This window comes from Cebus imitator, unplaced genomic scaffold, assembly GCF_001604975.1.
Source record: "Cebus imitator isolate Cc_AM_T3 unplaced genomic scaffold, Cebus_imitator-1.0 Scaffold79, whole genome shotgun sequence".
NCBI lineage: Eukaryota > Metazoa > Chordata > Mammalia > Primates > Cebidae > Cebus > Cebus imitator.
In genome coordinates, this window is record NW_016107394.1 from 4133882 (window position 1) to 4159472 (window position 25591).

The 25591-nt window shown below is 42.2% G+C and overlaps 1 protein-coding gene across 1 annotated transcript in view; it reads right to left on the minus strand.

The window, feature by feature from the left end:
* P4HA3 (prolyl 4-hydroxylase subunit alpha 3) overlaps window positions 1-24433 on the minus strand; it is a 38803-nt gene extending 14370 nt beyond the window's left edge. The window contains exons 1-7 of the mRNA XM_017532979.1: window positions 24174-24433; window positions 16466-16608; window positions 14646-14869; window positions 10525-10674; window positions 7378-7429; window positions 4565-4728; window positions 3857-4033 (exon numbers count right to left, since the gene is read on the minus strand). Coding sequence (XP_017388468.1) covers window positions 3857-4033; window positions 4565-4728; window positions 7378-7429; window positions 10525-10674; window positions 14646-14869; window positions 16466-16608; window positions 24174-24373 — 1110 coding nt within the window. The 5' untranslated portion in view covers window positions 24374-24433. The remainder of the gene's footprint in view (window positions 1-3856; window positions 4034-4564; window positions 4729-7377; window positions 7430-10524; window positions 10675-14645; window positions 14870-16465; window positions 16609-24173) is intronic.
* Window positions 24434-25591: the final 1158 nt, after the last annotated feature.

The window sequence follows — 25591 nt, forward strand, 5'->3', positions numbered from 1 at the left end:
CAAATTCCTCTCATCATGTGGCTCTACAATCTTACAAAGCAGGAAATCTATTGTCCCTGGTGTCCTCTCCCGAGCCATTTGTAGAGGAGAGACTCATGGAAGAGAGATGCTCCCTTCTGTTCTTTTAGGGCAAAATCAGTGGTTTCAAAAAAGCCCCCTAAAGAATCCCCCCCACCCTAAATTAAGGAGCCACCTTATGCTTAATTCCTTTAACAATCATGAATTGTCCACCTACCAGTCACTAGTTTTTTGGAACAAATATTTATTGGTTGGTCTAAGTTGTGCTAAGCACTGTGCTAGGCACTGGTTGGTCTAAGTTGTGCTAAGCACTGTGCTAGGCAATGGAAAAACAATCTGTTATCCCAGACAATGTCCCTGACCCTAAGTCACCTAATGGGGCCACAATAGGTAAGTATAGAATGCAGTGGAAATATAGCAAGGGGCACATAGCCCACTCTTATGAGGGACAGGAAGTCTTTCCAGGATGTTCACAAGACACACTGGAATCATACAGGTGAGAAGTCAAGAGCAGTGCGTTCCAGGCAGAAAGAAGAGTGTGCAGCTAGAGCATCAGTGCTAGGGCAGATGAGGTGGAAGGGGTTGGCAGTGGCCAGGCCACGGAGCCTTGTAAGCACTTGAGGGCAAAAGTGACCCATTAAAGAGTTTCAGCAAGGGCTTAAGTGGTCACACCTGACCTTTTAAAGATAACTCTGGCAGTAATGGGCAGAACATTGGGCAAAGCATTTGCAGAAAGATGATGCCTGCTAGTTTACAGTCTGACTGGGGAGACAGGATGCTGACCCATGAAACTGTCAGTGATATCAGACAACACATAAACAGTAGAATACATTTAAAAGTTAAGTACCAACCAGTGAGAAAAAGCTTAGAGTTTAGAGGAGGAATAAGTAATTGTACATGGCTTCAAAAAGTGCTCTGAAAAAGAACAAAAGGAGGCCAGAGTGGTCAGGGCTAGTGGGCCCAATGAAGGTACAGGGCTTCAACTGAGTCTTCAAAGATGGGCAGGATATGGCAAGAAAGAGAGAGAGGTGATGAGTGAGTGTGCTTTGGGGAAGGGACAGTGACTAGGAAGCAGAGATATTCAACACAAGCCACTGAGGCATCTGTCTTCAGTTCCCATGGAAGAACCACTACCAAGTAAGCCCAGGGCTTATTCCTGGGAGAGCCACAGACAAGACAGGCAGCAGCAGCCCCAGAGAGATGCTTGTAGGGGAAAGAAGTGTAGCAAGGTCTGTGCATGCCAAATGGACAATCTGGCCATGAACATTTAAATCAACGTCTCTGGGTGGGTCACTTCTCCCATTACTATGGCAACGGGACTGTCCTAAGGAAAAAGCAGCTGCTGGCCAAATGCTACTACTGGTTCACTGCAAAGCTGAACCTGTTTGCTCCAATTCACCAATGAGGCTTAATCATCTCAAAAGACTTCTGTGCAAAGATTCTAGACTTTCCTGGAGAGGCTTTTAGATGAAATGATGATTGCTTCCCTTCTCCCTCCAATCCATATCTGCTGTCACAGTCTTCCTTAAAAATCAGACATGATCATGCAACTCTTTCATTAAAACTGTCCAACAGCTCTCTTGCTGCCTACAGGATAATATCCAAACTCCCCAGCATGGCATTTATAGCATCTGCTAATGGTGTCTCACATCTAGCCTCATCTCCTATCACCTCTTGCCCCCATCCCTTCTTGTACACTTTAGCCACCAAGCATCTGCCCAGTCTCTGAACATACCACATATCAGGCCCTTACACATACTGTTTTGTCTTTCTGGAATACCCTTTGCCACCTTCTTTCTCTGATAGATGTCACCCCCACAGTGAAGCCTTCCCTGATTCTTCCTGTTCCCCACCTGTTCTTTACCCAATTGCCTTTCTTCAGAGGAAGCCTCGCTTTTTTATGTGCATAGCACAACTCTCTGTACACACCTTTATGACAGCATATATCCCAGCGTAGTGTAAATTTATGTTTTCCCCCATTATGTACTAAGTTCCTAAGAGGAAAGAACCAATACTTCATCTCACTGTAAAAGCCCAGCACCAGGCCAGTGTCTAGCACACAGTGGGCTCTATTCTATTGATGAATGACTAATGGCTGCCTGGATGAACTGCACACGTTAAGGTAACAATGTCTGGCTTGACAGCAATAATTCTGAGGCAATATTAATGTGCCATCTTTAAAGAGACAACATGCTTATAGAGGTGCATTTCATTTAAAAATATATATTTAGCACACTTCCTAGTGGGAGGATGAAATGTCCTCTTCCCATTGACATCCAGCTTGGCTTGGTAACTTGCAGTGCTTTCCCTGTGGAAGATTTAGAGCCTTTCTGTTGACCGGATGGCCACATGCTTTGCTCTGACCAATGACACACGGGTGGAAGTAACATCTGGCACTTCCGTGCAGAAGCTTTATGAGCCCAGCTCATGTTTGCCATTTGTCTTTTTCCTCTTCCATGAGACTGGCAATGTCCTATACAGAGGCTGCTCTGTCAAGTTGGGTCTCAGAGTGAAGAGAGTGTGTGGGGCGGCTTTAATAAAAATTTAATTTAATCATGATTGTAATTTAATTGTAATAATAATTACATTATAACTGAATTATAACTAAATTTTTCCTTAGAACAGCCCTGTTATCATGGTAACAGGAGAACTGACCCACCCAGAGATGTTGACTTAAATGTTCATGGCCATGTCATCCATTTGGCATGCACAGACCTTGCCACACTTCCTTCTCCTAGAAGCATCTCTCTGGGGCTACTGTTGCCTGTCTGGTCTGTGGTAGATTCAGCCCTGAGCTCACATGATAGTGACTCCCCCCTGGGAACTGAAGACAGATGCCTCAGTGGCTTGTGTTGAATATCCCTGCTTCCTAGTCACTGTCCCTTTCCCAAAGCACGCTTGCTCATCACCTCTCGCTCACCACATCCTGCCTGTCCTTCAAGACTCAGTTGAAGCCCTGTATCTCCATTGGGCCACTAGCCCTGACCACTCTGACCTCCTTTGGTTCTTTTTATAGCTAAATTATAATCATATTATAATTAAATTACAAAGTTTAATTTATAATTATGTTATTATTTATAAATCCATACATGAGGCACAGAAAGAGATTAACGATAATAAAATAGAATAAATATATACTGTAATAAAAGTTATGTGAATGTGATCCCTCTCTCTCAAAATATCTTATTGTACTACACTGAGTGTAACTTAAACCACAGAAAGTAAAATTGCAAATAAGGGGGGACTACTGTACCTCTAAGTTCTAGCTGTGGCTCTAGTTACATGTGTGACCTTAACAAGTCCCTTATCCTCTCTGGGCCTCAACTTCCTTTTTAACAAAATAATGAAGTCGACCTTTCTACTCTAACTCTGTAAATATGTGCTAGGATTTTACTACTTGCCCCTGTCATTTCACCCATTTTTCCCCTTCTACCAATTATATGGAATGGTTAACATGTTGGAAGTGTTCTTTTTTATTTGTCTTTTTTTAGGTTAAATTTACACACAATGATATGCACAGGTCTCAAGTGGACCATTTGGTGAGTTTTGACAAATGCATACAGCCACATGTATCATATCCCTAACAAGATATTGACAGCACATTTTCAATACCCCAGAGACTCCTCTTGCATCTCATCCAGTTAATCCTTTCCCTCCAGAGGCAACCACTATTGTGACTTTTTTCCACCATGGATTAGTTTTATGGAATGGTTGGCATTCTGAACTCCTTGGTTCTCTGAGGTGTCTTAGTTGTTCAAGTTGCCTATTCTCACACTCCTGAACTCTAGGCATGTGAAGACACAAAGAGAAATTACTGGCAGGTTCTCAGGACACTCACCCATGGTTCTGCAAGTTCTCTAATTTTCTGAGCCTCTGAGTCACTGACAAAGTCATGGTAGAGAGCAATGTAAGGCTCCAGGTGGAGGACCTCCTTCTGGATGGGCTGGAGCAGCAGGTAAGGGTTGGAATTGATCTCATAGGAACAGTAGAGGCTAGGGATCTGGTAGAGAGTGGGCTGGAAAGAAAGAATAGGATCAGCATAAGAGAAGAAGGGTCTAAGAGCAAAATGCAACTTAGGGGAACTATGGCATTAAAAAATTGGAATGTGCCTGTAATCCCAGCATTTTGGGAGGCTGAGGCAGGTGGATCATGTGAGATCAGCAGCTTGAGACCAGCCTGACCAACATGGTGAAATCTCATCTCTATTAAAAATACAAAAATTAGCTGGGCATGGTGGCATGCGCCTGTAGTCCCAGCTACTTGGGAGGCTGAGACAGGAGAATTGCTTGAACCTGGGAGGCAGAGGTTGCAGTGACTGGAGATGGAGCCATTGCACTCCAGCCTGGGCTATGGAGTGAAACTCTGTCTCAAAAAAAAAAAAAAATTGGAAGGCAAGAGATATAGAATGTGATCACTCTGATGCTGCCCAAGTGAGCTTTATTGTTTTTAATAATACATCAGCTCTTTCCCCTCATGCTGTCCCAATTCTAGCTTCTCACTCTCTAGCCAGGTCTCTCCCCCTTTCTGTTTCCCTAAGGAATCCTACCTGGGAACCCAGTGTCTGACATAGCCCCTCATAGGTGTCTCTGGTCTGCAGGTGGGGTATATTGGGCCTCTGGATGACAGCCTCAGCTACCACCTGGTTAGGGCTCTCTGCCAAGAGCCTTTCATATTTCAAGACATTCCTGGCAATCCTCTTATTATCTGGGCCTGGAAGAAATCAGAGAAGGGAATACAAAATAGAGATTAACAAATGCTGGCCTCAAGGAGTGCCACCAAGGTTTCCTCCAGCTTCACTGCTACATGGGATGGGCAAATGGATCTCCTGAGTAACTCCTCATGTCAACACACAGGAGGATGCAAGGCCCTCACTCCCAGGAGAGTACCTGGTATTTTTAAAAAGACTGACTTGGTCCTGGTAGATCTGAAGGTGCAAAGGGCTTTGGGAAGCAAAGTGGAGCTTAAAACTCTTAGGCCAAGGGATCAGGAGGATGGCTGCTCTGGGATAGGGCTCCAGGTGGTTGACCTCCCTATGGGGAAGATGAAGCTTAATTCATTCATTCGTTTATTCACCAACCCATCAGTAAATCTTCAGTGAATATCTACTATGTACCAGGTACTGTGCTACAGGCTGACCTCCCAGAGTTTAGAGTCTAATGGAGAAAAGGGACATTAAATTATCACTTACAACAAAACATGATAAGTAAGTGCAATGAAAGAAGTCCAGAAAGCCAAAGCCTATTGCAAAAGAACCCAATCTATTCTTGCTTAGAAAATTGGAAGCCAATTCATTCTTGGCTCCACTAGAGCTTTCAAATCTCCTAACTGGCTCAGACCCAGGGCAAATAAGCGTGGGGCAGTGGGACTCTAGACTTTGGCTCTAGGCTGGATTCCCATAGGCCTTGGAAAACCCAATAAATATTGTGTCTTGTTTGTGCCTACTTTGACTGCAAGATGCCCCATGGATTGGCAGAGCTACCTGTGGCCTTGCTGGCCTCTTTGCCTGACTCTCAATGCATCTCAGAAGGAGATGCTGAATTGTTCTAATGCTCCCAAAGCATCTTTCTCTGAGGCACCCAGTGTGCTTCTAACCACAACCATCACCCTGGCAAGGGAGGAAAGGAAGAGGCAGAAATTACCATTCTGTTTTAACAAGAGGAGAAATGAAGTTTTGGAGAATGGAAATTACAAGCCCAAACCCCAGTGAAAATATTGCAAAGCCAGAAATGAAACTGGGAATCTCAACTTGCCATGTTCTATTAGCCACCTATAAAAGCACACAATTTGGGTGGATAGCAAAGATTTTAATAGATCAAGCACAAAGAAATAAAGGAAGGTTGTGTTATAATTTTGTTTTTACCACTAATTACTCATGTTTTTGCAGATATACAGCTACTTCCTTATTCTACTGTTTGCTAAATTATCAGAAGGGAATAATGTTACTACATTGATTCATTAAAAAGTTATGAATACATGCAATTGTAGAGTCCTACATGAAATACTTTATAAGTATTAAAACAAAATAGGGATTTTGTATCTGATTTTAGTATCTAAATACTAAATACTCATGCCTGTAATCCCAGCACTTTGGGAGGCCAAGGCAGGTGGATCACTTAAGGCCAGGAGTTTGAGACCAGTCTGGCCAACATGGCAGAAACTCATCTCCACTAAAAATACAAAAATTAGCTGGGCATGGTGGCATATGCCTGTAATCCCAGCTACTTGGGAGGCTGAGGCACAACAATCACTTGAAACTGGGAGGTGGAGGCTGTATGAGCCAAGATCACACCACTGCACTCAGCCTAGGCAATAGAATGAGACTCTCAAAAAACAAAACCAAACAAAAACCACATCCCAAAAACCAAAAACAAAGCAAAACAAATACTGTATTAAAGAAAAACCTAGGAAGCCATCTACCACTAAAATGTTAAGCAAATACATACATGTAACTTTGAAGCAAACATTTCCAAGCAGATAGGTGAGTTAGAAAGCATCTCCCTCCTGTTTAACTCATTTTGTTGTCAGCAAGGCACTCCCTGAAGGGGGTTGACGCTGAATTCTGTGACCTACTGCCCAGGTGGGATGCTTGCATTGCAGAGTGAGATCTGGTTTAAAGGGAAAAACTGATATCTGTGAGCAGCCGAAGTGAATAATCCTGCTGAGTTACTCTCCTTGCATACACAGGGCACACTCATTTCATTCATTTTTGGGTCTGCTTCCAAAACCTGGGTCTTTAAAATGTTTCTGAAGAAACTGGCTCCCACTCCTGGACTTGTTTCCACTGAAGCAACACTAATGGGTGGAGGAGGGAAGGGACAGGTTGATATCTTCTCAGCATTTTCCAACTAACTTCAAAATTCCCCCTGATGCATTGAACAGTATATAAGATTTCATCAAAATTTGAAATGTGACCTGGTTTATGAAATTAAAATAATAAAGATAGGGCTGGGCACAGTGGCTCATGCCTGTAATTCTAGCACTTTGAGAGGCCAAGGCAGGGGAATCACTTGAGGTCAGGAGTTCAAGATAAGCCTGGGCAACATGGTGAAACCCTGTTTTACTAAAAATACAAAAATTAGGCAGGCATGGTGGTGGGTGCCTGTAATCCCAGCTACTCAGGAAGCTGAGGCAGGACAATCTCTTGAAGCTCGGAAGCAGAGGTTGCAGTGAGCCAAGATCGCACCACTGCATTCTAGCCTGGGTGACAGAGTGAGGTGAGATGCCATCTCAAAAAAAAAAAAAAAAAAGGTAATACAGATAGATAGCTGTATTTCTCTTGCAGGAATTAAAGGCCGGGAGCAGAAGGGAGTTTCCCATAAGTCAGACCCGTGGCTGGCTTATCTTTTATTCATTACGTACTGTAGAGAAGAAACTCCCGGGAAAGGCTGAGGGCACACGAAACATTTCCTGCCTGTTAAAAAAGAAAAAGAAAGAAAGAAAAGGAAAAGAAAGCATTAACTTCACTGAGGATATCTCCTCTGAACAAACCATTAAATGGGTTTTTTAAAAACCTAAATATTCTTACCTTAAGTAGATAACAAGGCTCATTGAAAGAAACGGCAGACCAGAAATGCAGAGGACCTGTGGCCTTGCTGCAGATCAGGTCTCACCAGTCTCCTCATTTACAAATGACTTATGACCATCCTAACCAGGCAAGGTAGGAAAATAAATGAAAATAAACCTTCTTAAAAGTGCCCTCAAATCTTAAAGTGTGCAAAACCACTTAATTGCAGGGTGTTGTTATTTGGTTATATTTAATAATATTACCAAAGTTAAATATATTTAACCTAATATGGAACTATAAAAACGCTAGTAAAAATATAATTTGTTCTCCAGATTCAGTTCTTCCCAGAGTCTACAAAATTAGTTGGGGGAGGCAAAGAAATAACTAAAACGGAAACATTGCCCAGTGCACAGGAATTAACTCTCCCTGCAGCCATTCAACCTTGGGCTCAACATAGTCAAAAGGAAACAGAGCTTTCCAGACAAATCTGGGGAACAGAATCCCAGATAGGTGTCCGGCAGTCCTCTTCTCGGTGCTTCCAAATGATGATTAACTGATAGAAATGTATTTCATTCCAATCATTTTACTTTAGCATATTAACAATTCACTTTTAATGATAAAGCAATAATAAGCACATTATAAAACATATGAGAAATGGAAAAAATTACTACATCAAAATCCAGGCACTAAAGCATTTTGGATAATATATAGTTTTTATGAAGTTATAAGCATATTTTCATACTTTTCACATCCTGATTGTTTCACTCTATATTGTTATCAGGAGTATTTTTATAAAATCATTACATAATCTTCACAGACAGTATTTTTAATGGCTGAGTTTTATTCCACCCAGAAGATACACCACAGAGAACCTAACCATTCCACTATTGTTGGACGAATTGATTGTTTCTAATTCTTTGATATCATGAATTACTCTGTTCTATATTCAACAAGGAATACTTGAGTAATCTATGAATATCTTGTAATGTCAGGTATTAACTCAAGGTCATATAGCTTTTCAAACTCTTCATGAGATGAAAAGAACCAAAATACAATTTCACATATTTTTAAAACTTGGGAGTCTTGTAATGAAGTAAAATTATATTTTACGAAGAACAAAGAGTTACTTTTGGTGTCTCAGTTAAGGTTAGTTGGAAATAGGTACACTAAATAACATTAAATGAAAAGAGAACATACACATGTAGTGTATCATGTAATAAGAGCTGCCATTTATCCAATAAGTAGCATGTGCCATGCATGCATTCTGTTAAGGGCTTTGCCTATATTAGCTCACTCAATCTGCACAGCAACCCATTTGAGGTGAGCATTGTTATTATTCCTCTTTTACAGACAAGAAAACTGAGGTCCAGGGAAGGTAAATAAGTTGCCCATGTTTGCACAGCATTTGAACCCTGGTCTGTCTGATTCTAGGGCCCATAGCTTAACCACTATACTCTACTATGTCTCATTAATTAGCTGCTACCAAAATTTTTTTAACTAAAATATATGATGAAATAATAAAATACGTTAAATTTTATATGATAATGAAAGGTCCATTGGGATATTTACCTCTAAGTTACTGGAGGGTGAGGGGGAACATAAATCATCTATGAGATAATGCCCTATGTGTTCTGTTACTGGGGAACAAAAACATGCTGTAAGAGCACCAAGGAGGAAAGCCTGGGGAGTGAGGAGAACTCAGGAAGACTTCACAAAGTAGGTGACATTCGAGCTGCGCCTTGTAAAATAAATAGAACTTGTAAAATAAATAGACTTGTAAAATAAATAGACAAAGCAGGATATGTTAAGTGAGTAGAAGAGAAATTCAAGCTATCATAGTTAGATGGAAACAAAACAAAATTAATCAATAATTGGGTACAGCATTAGAAACCCCATCTTTCAGGGTAAGCTGCTTTAGTTTGTCTTCTCTGAGTCTTTCCACATCGATTCTCCATTTCCTTCCTCTATTAAAACTCAATAACTTCTCACCCTTTGTTACATCACAATTATTCTATTTTGGCTTTAATACACAGCAATTCAGCAGGAGAGTTAGGAAGAGCACATACACAGTTTTACAACAAATATCCATTCACCGGCAACTTACATGAAAGGAAGAGTGCTGCACTGAGAGGAAATCTGTTTGGGCAGCAACACATGGGTTTGGACCACCCACATCCTCCTCCCCTTTCTCAAGAAAAGGAAGAAAGAAAAAAAAATGTAGGGAGCAGAAATGGTTTGCTAGTTTTGGAAACTCTAGGGAACTAGTTCCATGGAGATTTCTGCAGCCTACCCTTGAAGACTATACAATTTGGGTAGGAAATGGGGTTACCTATACAAAAGCTATATCGTACCCAATTATTAATTAGTTTTGTTTATTGGCTGCTGCTATATTTACGGAAACGAACTCCTACATGAGGCATAACAGGGAGTAAGTAGATCAACTGTGCCAAGGAAAAATAACACCTGGAGGAGGCACTGTGGCTGGTATCACAAAACAGTGTCTCCAGCTCTAACCAGACACGAGCCACATTACAGTTAGACTCAGCTGCAGATGGGAAAAGCTAATAATCAAACTTCTTTGTTCATGGCAATATCGTGGGTAATACCTGTGAAGAATTATGAGTGGCCAAGAGCACAAAAGAGTGATTGACATTTGCTGTGAACCCACTAACTATTTGTGAATAAAGCAGCTGCTGCGACAGGTGAGAGACTGCCTCCTATATGGGAAATAATGATTGTAAAATAGTCAATGCATTGAAAAGAGCACTGAACTAAGAGTCTAGTCCTAGGTCTATGGGTTTTGTAACAAGAGACTTTTGGAGACTTAGTTTACTCCCATGTGATATATGAAAATGATAAAATAACTGCCCTGGTTGACTCACATTTAGTCCAATTGGGAAGATGAAACAGATGAAGACGTGAAAATGCTTAGAAACTGTAAAGCAGCTATAAAGGATTACACTTAGTTTAATAAAAGCAGTGAGCTTCACTTACTCCCTTACCTGGAAACAGGCAAAGGCCAAGTGATCCAAGGCATCTTCTAGACTTGCTTCATCCTCTGTCTTCCACTCTCCGTAAGATCCTCGGAAGAGACTGACAGCCTCCTCTAGCCATGGAATGGCATGGTAATAATCCCCCATGTCATAGGCCACCTACATGGAACACAAGTACCATCGTCAAAGCCTTATTCCACAGGTAGAAAAAGAAAAAGACAATTCAAAGAGTAAAAGGGCCTTTGGAACCCAAAAAGGCAGGTTTACTTTCAAATTAATTTTAATTCAATTTATTAAGCATCTACTATATACAATGCATAGTACTAGGTGGAGAGGACACATAAGGGATCTTGAATTTAAGAAATTTATAATCTGAAGGAGAAGAGAACATGACCTCAAGTAACTCTAATTTGGGGCAGAATGTCATGAGTGCACCAAGGAAAATGCATATTATGCTGTGGTGGCACAGAGAAGGGAGGAGACTTGGGAATCTCAGAAAGCATCATGCAGGAGATGGCATCTGAGATGGGCCTTCCTTGAAGAAGGAAAAGGATTTCAGTGAGCAGAGATTGGAAAAAAAAGCCTTTTAAGAAGAAGAAACGGCAAAAACAGAAATCTAAAGCAAGAATGTGTTCAAGTAGTCCATCATGGCTATAGCTAGGGTGAAGAGAAGCAAAAAGTAAACTTGAAACAGCAGCATAGGCTAAGTAAATGACAGTCTTGAATGTTATTATTTTTAGGAAGATATTGCTGGTAGCAATGTGAAGAATGGATTACATTCGTTCATTCATTCAATATTTACTAAGTATTTATTATGTACCTGCTGGCCCTGTCCTTCAAGAGCATAAATCAAGAGGGGGTATGTGAGTAGGCCAGTAATTGTAACACAATGCATTAGACACCATAATGAAGGCTGACATGGGAGTGCTGTGGAAGCTCAATGAATCTGTTCTGTATTAAATGCTGGAATACTGGCAACATGGCAACATGTACCAGACATAGCTCCTGTCTCTTCATAGTTTACAGTTAACTACAATACCAGAGCTGCAAGTGGAATTTCCTGGAAGTTGATATTGGAGACCACATGGAACTGTAAAGTTACAGACTAGGAAGAACTCTTAGATGATCTAATTAGGGTGTAACTTTCTGACAGGGAAAAATCCTAGAGATACTACAATTCTGCGGACTAAATAATAAATCATGTTTCCTTCAGGTCTGCCATTAACCTGTTGTTTTATTTTTCTGTACCTCAAGTCCTGTTTGTAAAAAGGTTAAGCTGAAAAATGCTAAAAATGACTGAACTTTTCCTGCCAAGTTAATTTGTTTAAAGTTTCCATGAGTAACTTCAAGTCCTGGCAATATGGTAGACTGAAACAGCTGGAATCCTTCCAAATACAAACACTCAGACATTTTGAATAAACTATAAAAAGCATTTTATTATATAGTTTCAAGAAAAAAACAGAGACTATCAGGTACCAGAAACAAAAAGGGCTAAAAGCCCAAACCATAAGCTTATGAGTGGATACTGATGTTCCCTAGGATGGGGGTGGGTGTTAATCATAGTAACCTTGGTGTTCAGTAACCTTGCATTATAATGCCCATTTGAGGATAGAAGATGAGCTGTCCTTAGACTTGCCCCAAGCCCAGGAGCTGGAACTAGGACAACTTCATGAAACTAGATTCCATAAAAAACTGCACCTTAAAATAAAAGGTAGACCAGAAAAAAAAATTGCCTGCTGGCTTAATGAGACAAGAAGATTTGTTTGTTTCTGCCTAGCTCTGTGTAAGAATATTCTCAATTTTGAGCCTCTACCTCATGTGAGTATAGGGATTAAATCTGCAATATTCATATGGTCAAGGAACTCCTAGGTCAATAAATAAATATAAAAATATATCTAAGGCCAATGATAGCACCAGAGTTTCTGGAAGAAGAAAACCTAAAACTCTCTGGAGGGATATTCCTACAACTCTGGACACATTGATTTTCTTAGGGGGAAAATGTCCTGCTGAAAATAAGCTCCCAAACATGACAAATTATATTAGGAAATAATCTATCATGAGCAAGAATCAACAGACACAATAGTATGATGACAGAATTAGACAATTAAGAATTTCAGAAGATAGGCTAGGCGGAGTGGTTTATGCCTGTAATCTCAGTGCTTTGGGAGGCTAGGCAGGAGGATCACTTGAGGCTAGGAGTTTGAGACCATCCTGGGCAGCACAGTGAGACCCTTACTAAAAATTAGCAGGAGGCACATCTGTAGTCCTAGCTACTCAGGAGGCTGAGGTGGGAGGATCACTTGAGACCTCCCAGGTGGGAGGATCACTTTGATCAAGGCTGCAGTGAGCCATGATTGTGCCACCGCACTCCAGCCTAGATGGCAGAGCAAAACCCTAAGGAAAAAAAAAAAGAATTTCATAAACTAGAAAGGCTTTAAAATAATCTATAGAAGAAGGAATTGGGGAAGTGTAGATGAAACAAATTTGGCCATGTGTTGATAATTAGTGAAGTTTATTCTGTGACTTGGCAATATCACTCCCAGGTATTCATCTAAGAAAATAAGAATAAATGTCCATAGAAGGACATAAAAGGATGTTAATAGCAGTTTTATTAACAGTAGCCCAAACTAGAAGCAATCCAAGCATCTGTTAACAGAAGACTGGATCAACAGTTTGTGGCATATTCATAGAATGGAATACTACTCAGCAATAAAAGAAATGAACTACTAATAAATGATACAATATGGATGAATTCCACGGATATAATGTGCTGAGTGAAAGAAGCTGGACTCAGAAGGGCACATACTATATGATTCAGGATTGTGGCTATCTGGGCAAGGATGCAGCAGAAGGAGTGGGGTGGTGGGTGGTGGGGAGGATGAGTGGGGTTTTAGCTGTATGAAACGTGTTGTTTTAAATATTAAAGAAAGAAACAAAGCAAAATTTGAATATATATTCATTACAATAATAGATATAATTGCTTGTTATATTATTTTATATTCTTTTCTTAAATTTGAAAAGTTTTATGTCTCAAAATAAGTAAATAAATACCGAAAGAAAAATTGCCAGTAAGACTTTCAGGAAGTGACTTACTAAATTTTCAACGGTTTTACTTTCAGAAAGGCCTCATTAATGAAGCATATGTTAGTACCATACAGCAAACTATATTACCTGGCTTAAATTTAAATCAGCCATGAACATGATAATTGCGCTCTGATACCGCTCAGGATCCCAGAAAAGAGAAAACAGCATGTAGAGAGACTCAAGCAACCCATTCTGCCTTAATTTGAAAGATTGACTCCCAAAACTTGGAATCAGGACACATGAGACCTACTCCCAGATCTGGTGACGAATACTGTAGGAGTCAGGAAAAATACCCCTTACTGAAATAAGCAAGTTCAAAATTAAAAAGGGTTTGCGCCATTGCTTTTTAAGGCAAAGGCTGGCAAAAGTATATTATAAAATGATCTCAAGTGTGATTACAACTTACAATCAAAGATCAGTTAAATACCACAAATGGGGATGAGGGTGTTCCTGAAGTCTAATTCCTCAAGTAATGTTAAAGTGAATGACCTTAGATTTTGGACACAACTTTAATTTTGTATTTCTAAATGCTTAGGAAATGTTGTGTTGGATTCCAGAAAGTCTCAGGAGACTGCTTCCATGATCCTACCTTTCTACCACCATCTCTTATCCTTTTCCCCAACCTTGCCCTCCCTTTCCCCTGCTTTCCCTTTCAACCCATCTGTTCATGCACTGGCAGGGTGCTATAGTCAGGGTGACCAAAGGGCAGTTTTCCCCAGTTCATGTCTGTTGTCCTAGCATAATTAATAACACCCCTTTCAATCTCAAGAGTGTCCTAAGTATATAATCACCTTAGTTATTATGGAGAGGGCCTGAGATTTGGAGTCAAAAGACTGGGTTCAAGCTTTAGTTCTGCACTTAAAATTGTATAATATTAGGGCAAGTTATTTCCTCTCTATGAATCTTGTTTTCTTTCTCTGAAAATGGAAATAATATCAAATTTCCAAGTTTAAGTATTAAAAAGAAGTAAAAGCAATCGGGACATAGTTATTTTATCCATAAGAAACTATAGCCAAACAACTGGCCCTCTCTCTGAATATTGTTACCTTGCCGACTTGGAAGCAATCATCCCCTGTGAGAGAGAAGAGCCGTTTGGGGCTGTACAGGTCAGTGATGGCAGAGCCAGTGACTCTTTGAAAGACACCTCGGGCCAGGCCTTTCACATTGAGCATGTACACGTCCTGCAGCCGCATCAGGGCCCTTGCTGCTCCCTCAAGGTCCTCAAAGGCTGGAAGGTCTTGCTCCACCTTCTCATAGCCATCCTTCAGAGCTATAAAAGTAGTAAAAACGTCAACCTGCCATTCAAGAAACAGGTGGTGAGCATTTAATACATATAAGGCATGACCACCTGTTCAAATATTTAATGAGACCAAATTGGATTTGTCTCTGTGGCACAGAGTGGATACTTAATACAATTTTCTGAATGAGGAACATTCAGAATGAGTGAATGAGGAGTAAAAATTAAGGCACACAGCTTTATCATATTGTCCTATCCTGTATGTTTCCAGGAGTCTTGCCCTTTAGGGAGACAACTTTTCCCCTCCCCTCCCCTCGCCTCCCCTTCCCTCTTATCTTTCTTTTAATAGAGATAGGATCTTGTTCTGTTGCCCAAGCTGGAGCACAGTGGCATGAGCGCAGCTCACTGCAATCTTGAATTACTGGGCTCAAGCAGGGTAGGACTTCAGGCACACATCACATCCATCTAATTTAAATAATTGTTTTTGTAGAGCAGGGTCTCACTATATTGCCCAAGCTGATCACAAACTCCTGGCCTCAAGTGATCCTTCCAACTCAGCCTCCCAAAGTGTTGAGATTATAGGCATGAGCAACTGTGCCCAGCCTCTTCTCAATGTTAACTTCCCAAGTCAACAAACTTCTTTTTTGTTTTTTCTTTTTGAGACAGGGTCTTGCTCAGTCGCCCAGGCTGGAGTGCAGTGGTGCAATCTCAGCTCACTGGACCCTTCACCTCCCTGGTTCAAGGGATTCTCATGCCTCAGTTTCCCAAGTCTACAGGCATGTGCCACCATGCCTGGCTAATTTTTGTATTTTTAATAGAGACGGGGTTTCACTATATTGCCCAGGCTGGTCTTGAACTCCTAAGCTCAAGCGATCTGCCCACTTTAATCTCCCAAAGTGCTGAGATTACAGGCATGAGTCACTGCGCCCAGCCCAAAAGTCAACACTTTTTTTTCTTTGAGACAAAGTCTCACTCTGTCACCCAGGCTGGCGTGCAGTGGCTTGATCTTGGCTCACTGCAACCTCTGCCTCCCAGGTTTAAGTGATTCTCTTGCCTCAGCTTCCTGAGTAGCTGGGATTATAGGCATGTGCCACCATACTCGGCTAATTTTTGTGTTTTTAGCCGAGACGGGGTTTCACCATGTTGGCTAGGCTGGTCTGGAACTCCTGACCTCAGGTGATCAGCCTGCCTCAGCCTCTCAAAGTGCTGGATTACAGGTATGAACAACCATGCCTAGACATCAACAAACTTCTTAAAGCACAGAGTAGAATAAATTAGGAAAGTGATCTCACTATAGATGACACAGTAGTGACAACTTAATGAAACGGAAACTACTAGAAGACCATTATTTTCTACACATACATAAACGGAATGATTTATCTTGTACTTCACAGGATTGGAGTGAACATCAAATGAGACAATTGAAATGAAAGTGCTTTCCAATGTATAATCATATAAATCGATTACCAAGGGAGCCTAATTTTTTGTGCTAGCTAGAGCTAAGGATATCAAGTAATATCCACCCACTCCATTACCCTTTGAAATAATATCCCAACAGAATCTCTCTCCTTACCACTGTGTCAGGAGATAGAATCTTCTCTCTTACCCTCCAGCCCTCCTTCTCATTACCTCGGATGTTCTCACTGGCCTCCAGACTATGTACCACATTTCTCCAGTCAGACTGCAGGCGTTTGATGAGAGTAAATGCAAGCAGAGGGTTACCCACAGGGGTTGTTGAATCCTCATGCAAAGAAAGTACCTTTTCATAGAATCTGAAAGAGAGGAGTAGAATGATCTCACCTCCTGATACAACCACTACATGTAGGGAAGCCTGGCATGGTGTGTGTACATTAAGAGTAGCTAAGATTGACATGCTGAACCTCTTGAGATTCACATAATAGTCCAACCAAAAAGCCATGCAAGCACAAAGAATGTGAAAATTACAAATACAACAAAAGTAGGGTCCACTCTTTTGTTCATTGAATGAGTCAGTCTGTGTTAATCAATTACTATAAGTCAGGCACCATGCTAGAGATATAAAGGCAAGAGAGGGTCCAGCTCTCAAAGGGATCACAAAGTCTTCTAATCCTGTCATCACTGTATATGCAATACTTATTATCTGGTAAAAACTTAAAAACACTATTAAATTAATTATAACCACTGTGATATGTGCTATACAGTGGTCTCCAAACTTTTTGGCACCAGAGACCAGTTTCTTGGAAAACATTTTTTCCACAGACCGGGGGGGTGGGGAGGATGGCTTTGGGATGAAACTGTTCCACCTCAGATCATCACCAGTTAGATTCTCCTAAGAAGCACGCAACCTAGATCCCTCGCATGCGCAGTTCACAATAGCGTTCACGCTCCGCTGCCGCGGATCTGACAGAAGGCGGAGCTCAGGCAGTAATGTTCCCTTGCCCACCACTCACCTCTTGCTGGGCGGCCCACTTCCTAACAGGCCATGGACTGGTACCTGCTCCCTGGCCCAGGGGTTGGGGACCTCTGTGCTATGAAAGAAGTTAGCATATAACGCTGCACCAGTGTCTAGGCAGTGCAGCTCACCCAGGTGGGAGTTAGAAGGGGGAGGGAAGGAAGGACTTCTAAGAGATGGCATTTGATCTGAATCTTGAAGGATTTGTTTAAATATTGAAAGCTGGCTGGGCGCGGTGGCTCGCGCCTGTAGTCCCAGTACTTGGGAGGCTGAGGTGGGCGGATTGCGAGGTCAGGAGCTCGAACCCCATCTCTACTGAAAAAACAAAAAATAGTTGGGTGGGGTGGCGTGCGCCTGTAGTCGCAGCTACTCAGGAGGCTGAGGCAGGAGAATCGCTTGAAGCCGGGAGGCAGAAGTTGCAGTGAGCTGAGATCGTGCCACTGCACTCTAGCCTGGCAACAGAGGGAGACTCTGTCTAAAAAAAAAAAAGAAAAAGAAAAGCTATTACTTATTGAGCTCCTACCATGTATTGGCCTGTTGAGTGCTCTAAATAGACTGTCTCATTTAATTGCCCCCCACCTTCCGACATACCCTTAGTGTAGATTTAATTTTACTCATTTCACAGAAGAGGAAACTGAAACAAAGCCCCACTGTCAGTAAAGGGCAAAGCCAGGATGGAATCCAAGTCTGACTGACTCCTAAACCTGGGTTCTCAGCTCATTATGCTATATGGTTTCCTGTGGAGCTAGAACAAAGAGAAGAGTGTTTTTTGAGCCAACAGGAACCTTGTGTACAAAGGCACAGAGGCTTGACATACATTTGTAGTAAGTCAGTCTACACTAGTTATTTGCTAGATGTCAGACTCCACACTAGATGCTAGGGATACAAAGGCAAGACGGGGTCCAATGCTCAAGAATTTCAAGGACAAGAAAATAACTTTTTCTCATCACTTTATACCTAAATTCAATATATATTTCTATGAAAGAATGAATGACATATACTCTCCTAGGGGCTAGGGACAAAATTCTGAATAAGGAAACAATCTTGGTCTCAAGGATCCACAGTTTAGTAAGAAAGACACAAATAATTACATTATAGATGTAATACCAGATTTAAGAACAAGGCTTAGTGGGGAGGACAGAGAGGGGATGATTAATTTGGCCAGAGCAGATTAGAGAAGGCTTTAAGTGAGAGTGGCTGTTAAAGCTATGACTTGCTCACATATATAAATGTGTGAGAGGGTAGGGAGGAGACCACTTCAAAACTGCAAGCACAAGACAAGGAGAGTCTGAACCATGACAGCGACAGTGGGGGCAGAGAATGGGCTGCGTTCAAGACAGGAGTTTAGGAAGTTATGATGACTATAAAAGAGAATAAGAGGTAGCGTTGTCCAGCATACTTCCAACTTTTCTAGCTTGGCAACAATTGCAAAAAAAGGCAGAAATGGTAGGGCCTGAAATGATCATCTTTCTAGTTAATTTCTCTTCTCCAGTGTCCTTCAAGAATATTCATATAGGCAAAAGATGCTGTTTCCTAGTATACTATGGCTAATTCCATTTCTAAAACACCGATGGAATTTATATTACTGAAATTTATTATCAATAACAGGGCAGATTCAGGGTACTATTCCTGCTCTCTAAGAGTTCTATTTCTGCTCTCTAAGAGTTTTCGCCCTCATTTTAAAATTATTAACTTCAAAAACAATATAACAAGAATGGAAGTAGAGAAAAAAAGAGTTTGTGCAAAGTGAAAAAAAATGAATGTGTGCAAGAGCACAGGAGACTATGAATCCTTTGGCAAGAGTGAGAGCCTTCCATGAAGAGACAGAGATGAAAGTGAAAAATACAGGAAGTGGCAGGGTGGTAGAATTTCAACCCCTACAAGCAGAGTCTGATCTGAGGATTTCTAACGAGTAAGGTCCTCAACTATGAAATGAAGCCTGAAATACAAGATGATTGTCTCGAGGTTTCCAAGGAGCCGAATGTTCAATTCAACATAAACTAAGGGAAAAGAACCTGGACCTGGGTCTCCCAGTGGGGAAATGGGAACCCTGTCAAGTCCCAGGGTGTCTCTGATCCCAAAGACAAGGCAGTCTGTGAGTTGCAGCTCTAGGGTTTTGAAAGGAAACCAGCCTCCAGGGTGTGGGATCTTTACTACCCACTGTTTCCTGCTTCAGCTCCATATGGAACTACTTAGGGAAAGACATTCCACCGCTAGATGAAAAAACTTACAAGTGGAGACTTGGGCTTGAGTCCAGTTTAAAGAATAGGTGTCCAGGAACACTTAAGGCTCAGAGGGCAGTGATTTTATAAGACAGCTGGATATGAAGGAGCTTGGGGGAGACTTGAATTTTGACCCAGCCTTCAACTATTGCTGTTTCTTCCTCCGTAAAATGAAAGAACTGGGGCCGGGCGTGGTGGCTCATCCCTGTAATCCCAGCACTTTGGGAGGCCGAGGTGGGTGGATCACCTGGAGTCTGGAGTTCAAGACCAGCTGACCAACATGGTGAAACCCCATCTCTACTAAAAATACAAAAAATTAGCCAGGTGTGGTGGTGCATGCCTGTAATCCCAGCTACTTGGGAGGCTGAGGTAGGAGAATCGCTTGAACTCGGGAAGTGGAGGTTGCAGTGAGCCGAGATCACGCCATTGCACTCCAGCCTGGGCAGAAAGAGCAAAACTCCATCTCAAAAAAAAAAAAGAAAAAAGAAAAAACAGAAAGAAAGAACTGGTCTAGTCTAGAAGATTTCTGTGGATCTTTTCAGCATGCATGTTCTATTGTTTCTTCCCATCGCCCTTTCCACAACTGAATAAAAAGATTTCCTTATTAGATTGAGGACTCATTTATAGACATCTGAGGAAACTGAGGCACAAAGGCAAAGTGGTAAGGCAGAGAGGTGAATATTTTCCCCAAGTCATGCATCAAAAGTGCTGTCTACTTCCCTGTTCTCTTAGCACCCCTCTTTGCATTCTGGAGTTGATTTGTTTAGGTCAGGGGTTTGATCTCTATTGCAGCACATCAATTCAATCCAGTGTTTAGACATGCAATTTTTCTGTCACACAAACAAACAAAAAAATCTCTCAACGGGTAACTGAGGTTGGCTTAGAATCCAGAAGTTGGCCCTATGCCCAGCCTTTGAGCACATAGCGGTATCCAGAGACTGGAAACTGAGTTACTGGATGCTGAATTCAAACCTCAGGGTTTCCTAAATGTCTTTTTGCTTTAACAAATACTGCTGAGAATGGAAAATCAGATCCTTTCCTTTAAGAATCTGCACATAAAATTTGCAACCCAATCCCTGCATTAAGCATAGCCTGGGCAGGTTATCCAACCACAATACATGGGTTATTTCATGTCAATACATTTTTGTCTTTGGAATTCAGAAATGGTTTTGTCTCAGTTCTTCTGGAACATTCTTAATGCTTAATCCTTAGCACAGAAATAATTGCTGTGGACACTTCTCTTTCACTCTTGGTAATGTTTTAAACTGCAAAAACAGCAACAACAAAAGCTAGGGTAAACTCTCTTTATATATATAACTAGTATATGTACCATGCTAGTATATAACTATATATACTCTAACAAGTATAATTTTTATTCATTAACTTGGAGTAGGGAGTAGTTTCAACCTCAAAAATATTGTATTTTTCTATATCAACTGAGAGCCTTGGAAATAACCTCTCAAGTTACATAAAATCGCCAGATTGGGAGTATAGAAAAATTATCAGGAACTGCCAAAATTCTTGTTTTAAAAAGCAAACATAAAGGCTGGGCGTGGTAGCTCATGCTTGCAATCCCAACACTTTGGGAGGCCAAAGGGGGAGAATCACTTCAGGCCAGGAGTTCAAGACCAGTTTGGGCAAGATAGCAAGACCCTGTCTCTACCAACAGAACAAAACAAAACAAAACAAAAAACCCTATCCACACATGGTAGTGCACACCCATAGTCCCAAATACTTGGTAGACTCAGGCAGGAGGATAACTGGAGCCAGGGGTTTGAGGTTAGAGTGAGCTATGATAGAGCCACTGCACTCTAGCCTGGGTGACAGAGCAAGGCCCTGTCTCTTAAAAAGCGAACATTTCACTGGGTTTTAGAGAAGTCACTAGAGAACAGAATGATAGAATGCCAGTCTTCAAAATATCAAACTAAACTACAAAATTAACTGTTCATAACTCACCTGAGAAAATAGAACTTTTTCTGATTTGTTTATTATCTAGGCTGTCACAATCCTAGTTAATACTTAGGGCCAATTGTGGGGCCTATTTTCTCTAGTTGGTCTTAAAATAAAATAAATAGTAAGCATAAAGACTTAGCATTTGTCCAGCAATTGTTCCATGCCAGGCACAATGATAAATAATGTTACATGGTACTCTTAATCCTTCCAACAACCCTATGGAGGTAGGTACTATTTTTATTATCATTTTACAGATTAGGAAACTAAAGTTCAAAGAGGCAAAGTAACTTGTCCAAGATCAGAGCCAATGATTCAAATAGAGAGAGGTCTGTTAAACTCCTGAAAACCACCATGTACTGTGATAATTATAAAACCTCAATTAGTTATGGGCTTGGTCTATGTCTTGGTATAATAGATAAAGGAAGTGGTAGGGACAACACAGCATAATGGGAAAAAAGTTGGATAAATAATCAAAATAACTGTGTTCTAGTCCTGGATTTGCTACCTACTAAATTTAGTAATACAATCTTGGGTAAGCCACTAAACGTTAGTTTTCTTGGGTTTTAACTGATTTCTCAAGAGTTAACAGTATAATACAAATCTATTTTAAAGCATTGTGTGTGACAGAATCAAATGAGATATGGTTTGTACGAGACTTCCTGCTCTGACAAAGTTGTGACAATGACAATGGTGAAAAGACAGTGAAGGAGACCAACATGGGGGAATGGGGTTGGCCAGGTGCTTTGGCCAAAAAGCTTTGCGTGCTCTCATTTGAGAATGTTACCTGAAAGACCAGCACAGGGATTCTGACCTCCTACTCCTGTCTCCATCTGAGCTACCCAAAGAAAGAGATTACTGTTATGAGAACAAGCATGGGTAGCAGGGAGCATGCTGGGCTCCGAAATCAAAGAGAACAAGGTCTGTCCTATTTCCACCAATAAGCTTGGACTCCAATGACTCTGGACTATGAACAAAAGGAAAACATTTGGCTCTGTCAACATGGACCCACAGAAAACTGGACAGCTATGCTATCCCAAAGAGAGACAATAATTATTGAAATGATCATCATTTATTGTTAAAATTAATACATAAATATATTGTACATTGTCACACTATTTCAAATTGTTTATATGCAAGCCACATACTTAAGGACAAGCACCAAATTACCTCATTCAGTCACTATTAACAAGATGTCTTGCAAAAACCTCCACCCACAAAATGCTTCTCTTCTACATGGCTTTCTCTCACAGTCATGGGGTCTCAAAGTTTCACACAGGGTGACAATGGATTTGGAGTCACACTGGGCCTCAGAGTCACTCCCTATTCCACATACCTTCTTCTCATGTCACCCTAGAATCAGTATTACTATCACATACATACACTCATGCAAAGTTTTAAAAGCAGTGTGTTGTGCTGTCTTAGCTCCACAAGGTCACATGATATAAATACAATATTAATATATCCAAATAGTGACGTGGTCACAACCACTCTTTCTCACAGTGTTGTAGCCTTCTCGATGTCCCAAGCAGAGAAGGCACAGCACATATTCATACAGATGGTATCATATACAATCATTTATCTTTCATAGTTGGACACTGACAAAGTTGATACATGACTATAGTGCCTCAGCATCCCAAGCCTAATAATCTTTTATGCCACAGTGTGCAGCACTAGAATTTGTTGATCGTATAGCAAAACAATATTAGCTGAGAATCTGCTGCTGTGTGCTACACTCAGTATCTTCTGCAGCCAGTATGTTTTTTCACAGTGATTTTCTGATGTCAAATACGTTGACACACATGTAACATCTCAGTTATCGTTTATTTAGTATTTAGAGAGCTTCTACATGTGTAAAGAGAAGGAAGAACTGAAGACAGAGGGCGGTGGGCATCTCTGATTAACAGTCATGGTGCTACAGACCCAAACTCCTTGAGGGCAGAGTTGGCTCTTGTTCACCATTTTATCCCCAGTGCCTGGAACACTGCCTGGCTCTTAGTAGGCACTCAAAAAAAAAAAATTATGTGTTGTATGAATTAATGAACTGAAGCATAATTCATGTAGTGACCTGTACAGTTACTCAGCATCATTCACATACAGACTATGATATCCACAGTGTCGTGCCCACCCAGTCCCAATGACATGTAAATTTCACACATAGTGGAAGACTGTCACCTAACTCCTCACAGTAAACATCAGCTCACTGAGTCATGTGGTGTTTGACGATCACCCCTTGAAAGGTCAAGACTTGGGTAGCTACAGTGTCACCGTATTCTCTCCACCTCACTCTCACAGTGTCTCTGTCACAGCACTGTCCACTGTGTCTGTGTCAGTGTGACACAGGGCCTGGAGCCCACAGAGCTTCACACAGCACCTTGTGAGGTGTCACCCCACCCCACTCTTCCACAGTGTATCGACTCTGCTGTGTGATGCTGGATCTGGAGGGTGTCACTGTGTTGGAGTCTGCTGTCCCACAGAGTGTGACCCAATCCTTGCTACTACCTCATGCCATGGAGCGTTGGGGTCCCACACAGGGTGACAATGGGTCTAGGGGGTAACACTGTTGGAGCCACACCCCAACCCACGCCACAGTGTCTTAGTCGCATGGTGCGACAGTGGGTCTGAGGTCCCATTCAGCAAGACAATGTCACACTCAACCTGAGTCTCCCCCCACCCTGTGGCACAATGTCTCTCACTGAGGCCCCTCGGTCGCTCCCACCCACCGTGCCCTCACCTAGTCAGGTCCCGCAGCCGCGCCTTCTCCTCGCGCAGGTACCGCCGCAGCAGCCCCAGCAGCTGGCGCTCCGGCGCCAGGGCGCGAGCCACACTGGTCAGGGCCGAGAACGTGTCGCCCCGCGCCGCAACCCTTTCTGGGTCTCCTGTCCCGAGGACCAGCACCGCCAGCAGCGCCGCCAGCCGCGCCCCGGGACCCATCGCCGGCGCTCGCGGGGTTCCCCTCAGACAGTCCTAGCCGCGGCGCCAGACGCTCCCGCCTTGGCCCGCCCCGCCCCCTCCCCCGCCCCCTCCCGGCCCGTCGCCTCAGCAGCCCAGACTCGCCCCACCCAGGGCGGCTGAGGCGACGGGTCGGGGCCAGAGGAAGCCCCTTGACTCCTTCCTTGCACGCGTCCTGACTGCTTCCCTGTTTCGACGCCTCGCCTAGCTCTCCTCAGCTCCTCGGAATGCGTGGGGGCTTCTTGCTACCTCAGTGTCCGCCGCCCTCCACTAAACCGTGACTCTGGGAAGGTATTTCCACTATGACCCTCATACTAGGGGAAATTGAGGCGGGGGCTGGGTGAGCGATGAATTTACAGGTCTAAGGCCTTGACCATCCCCAAATAGTAACACTATGGTGACAGCATCCCCCAAAATATCCGCCCCTCTGGACCATGGAGTGGGAATACACAAACGCCACTGGATCCCCACGGGGACCTCCAAGAGAGTCAATTATGAGTATGGGAATAGCTGCGCAGGCAAAGAGCGTCAAGAGGGCAGCAAGGAGGAAAACCCTCAAAAAAGGCCGGACATCTGAGTCATCTGAAGGATGAATAGGACTTTGTCAGGATCTAGGACTTACAGAACCTGAAACTCTGGGGTCCTAAAGTCACTGCTTTAAACAGTATGCCTAGAATCACTTAAGCAAACAAAAATATTGTTATTATTATAACCTATTAGGCTACTTACTCTATTACCCACCCCCCATGCATTTCCCAGGCAATGTTCATTCATTCAACAAATATTTATTAGCACCCATGTTACTGTGCTGAATACGCAGAGAAATAGCAAATGCAATCCTGGACTCAAAGGAGGAGACAGATATGTAAACAAGTAATCACAGTAAAGTAGTGTCAGGGTAACTGAGGGTTGTGCAATGTGCTATGGCAACAATGAAGAAGGGACCCTGATGTAGGGGGTGAAGAGGGCTTCACAGAGGAGGCGATGTGCGCTGGTTCAAAAGGATGAAAATAATTAGAAGTCGACAGGCAAGGAAGGCGTGGGCTTTCCTGGCAGAAGGTACCTGTGCGTGACAAGGTTTGGAGGTGGTGGAAAACAGTTTGAGTTCCAGAAATGATGAAAAGTTCCTTGTGCTTGAAACTATCAGATTGTGAAGGGTCTTTGCATGTCATATTAAGAAATTTAGGTGCTCATCCTCTA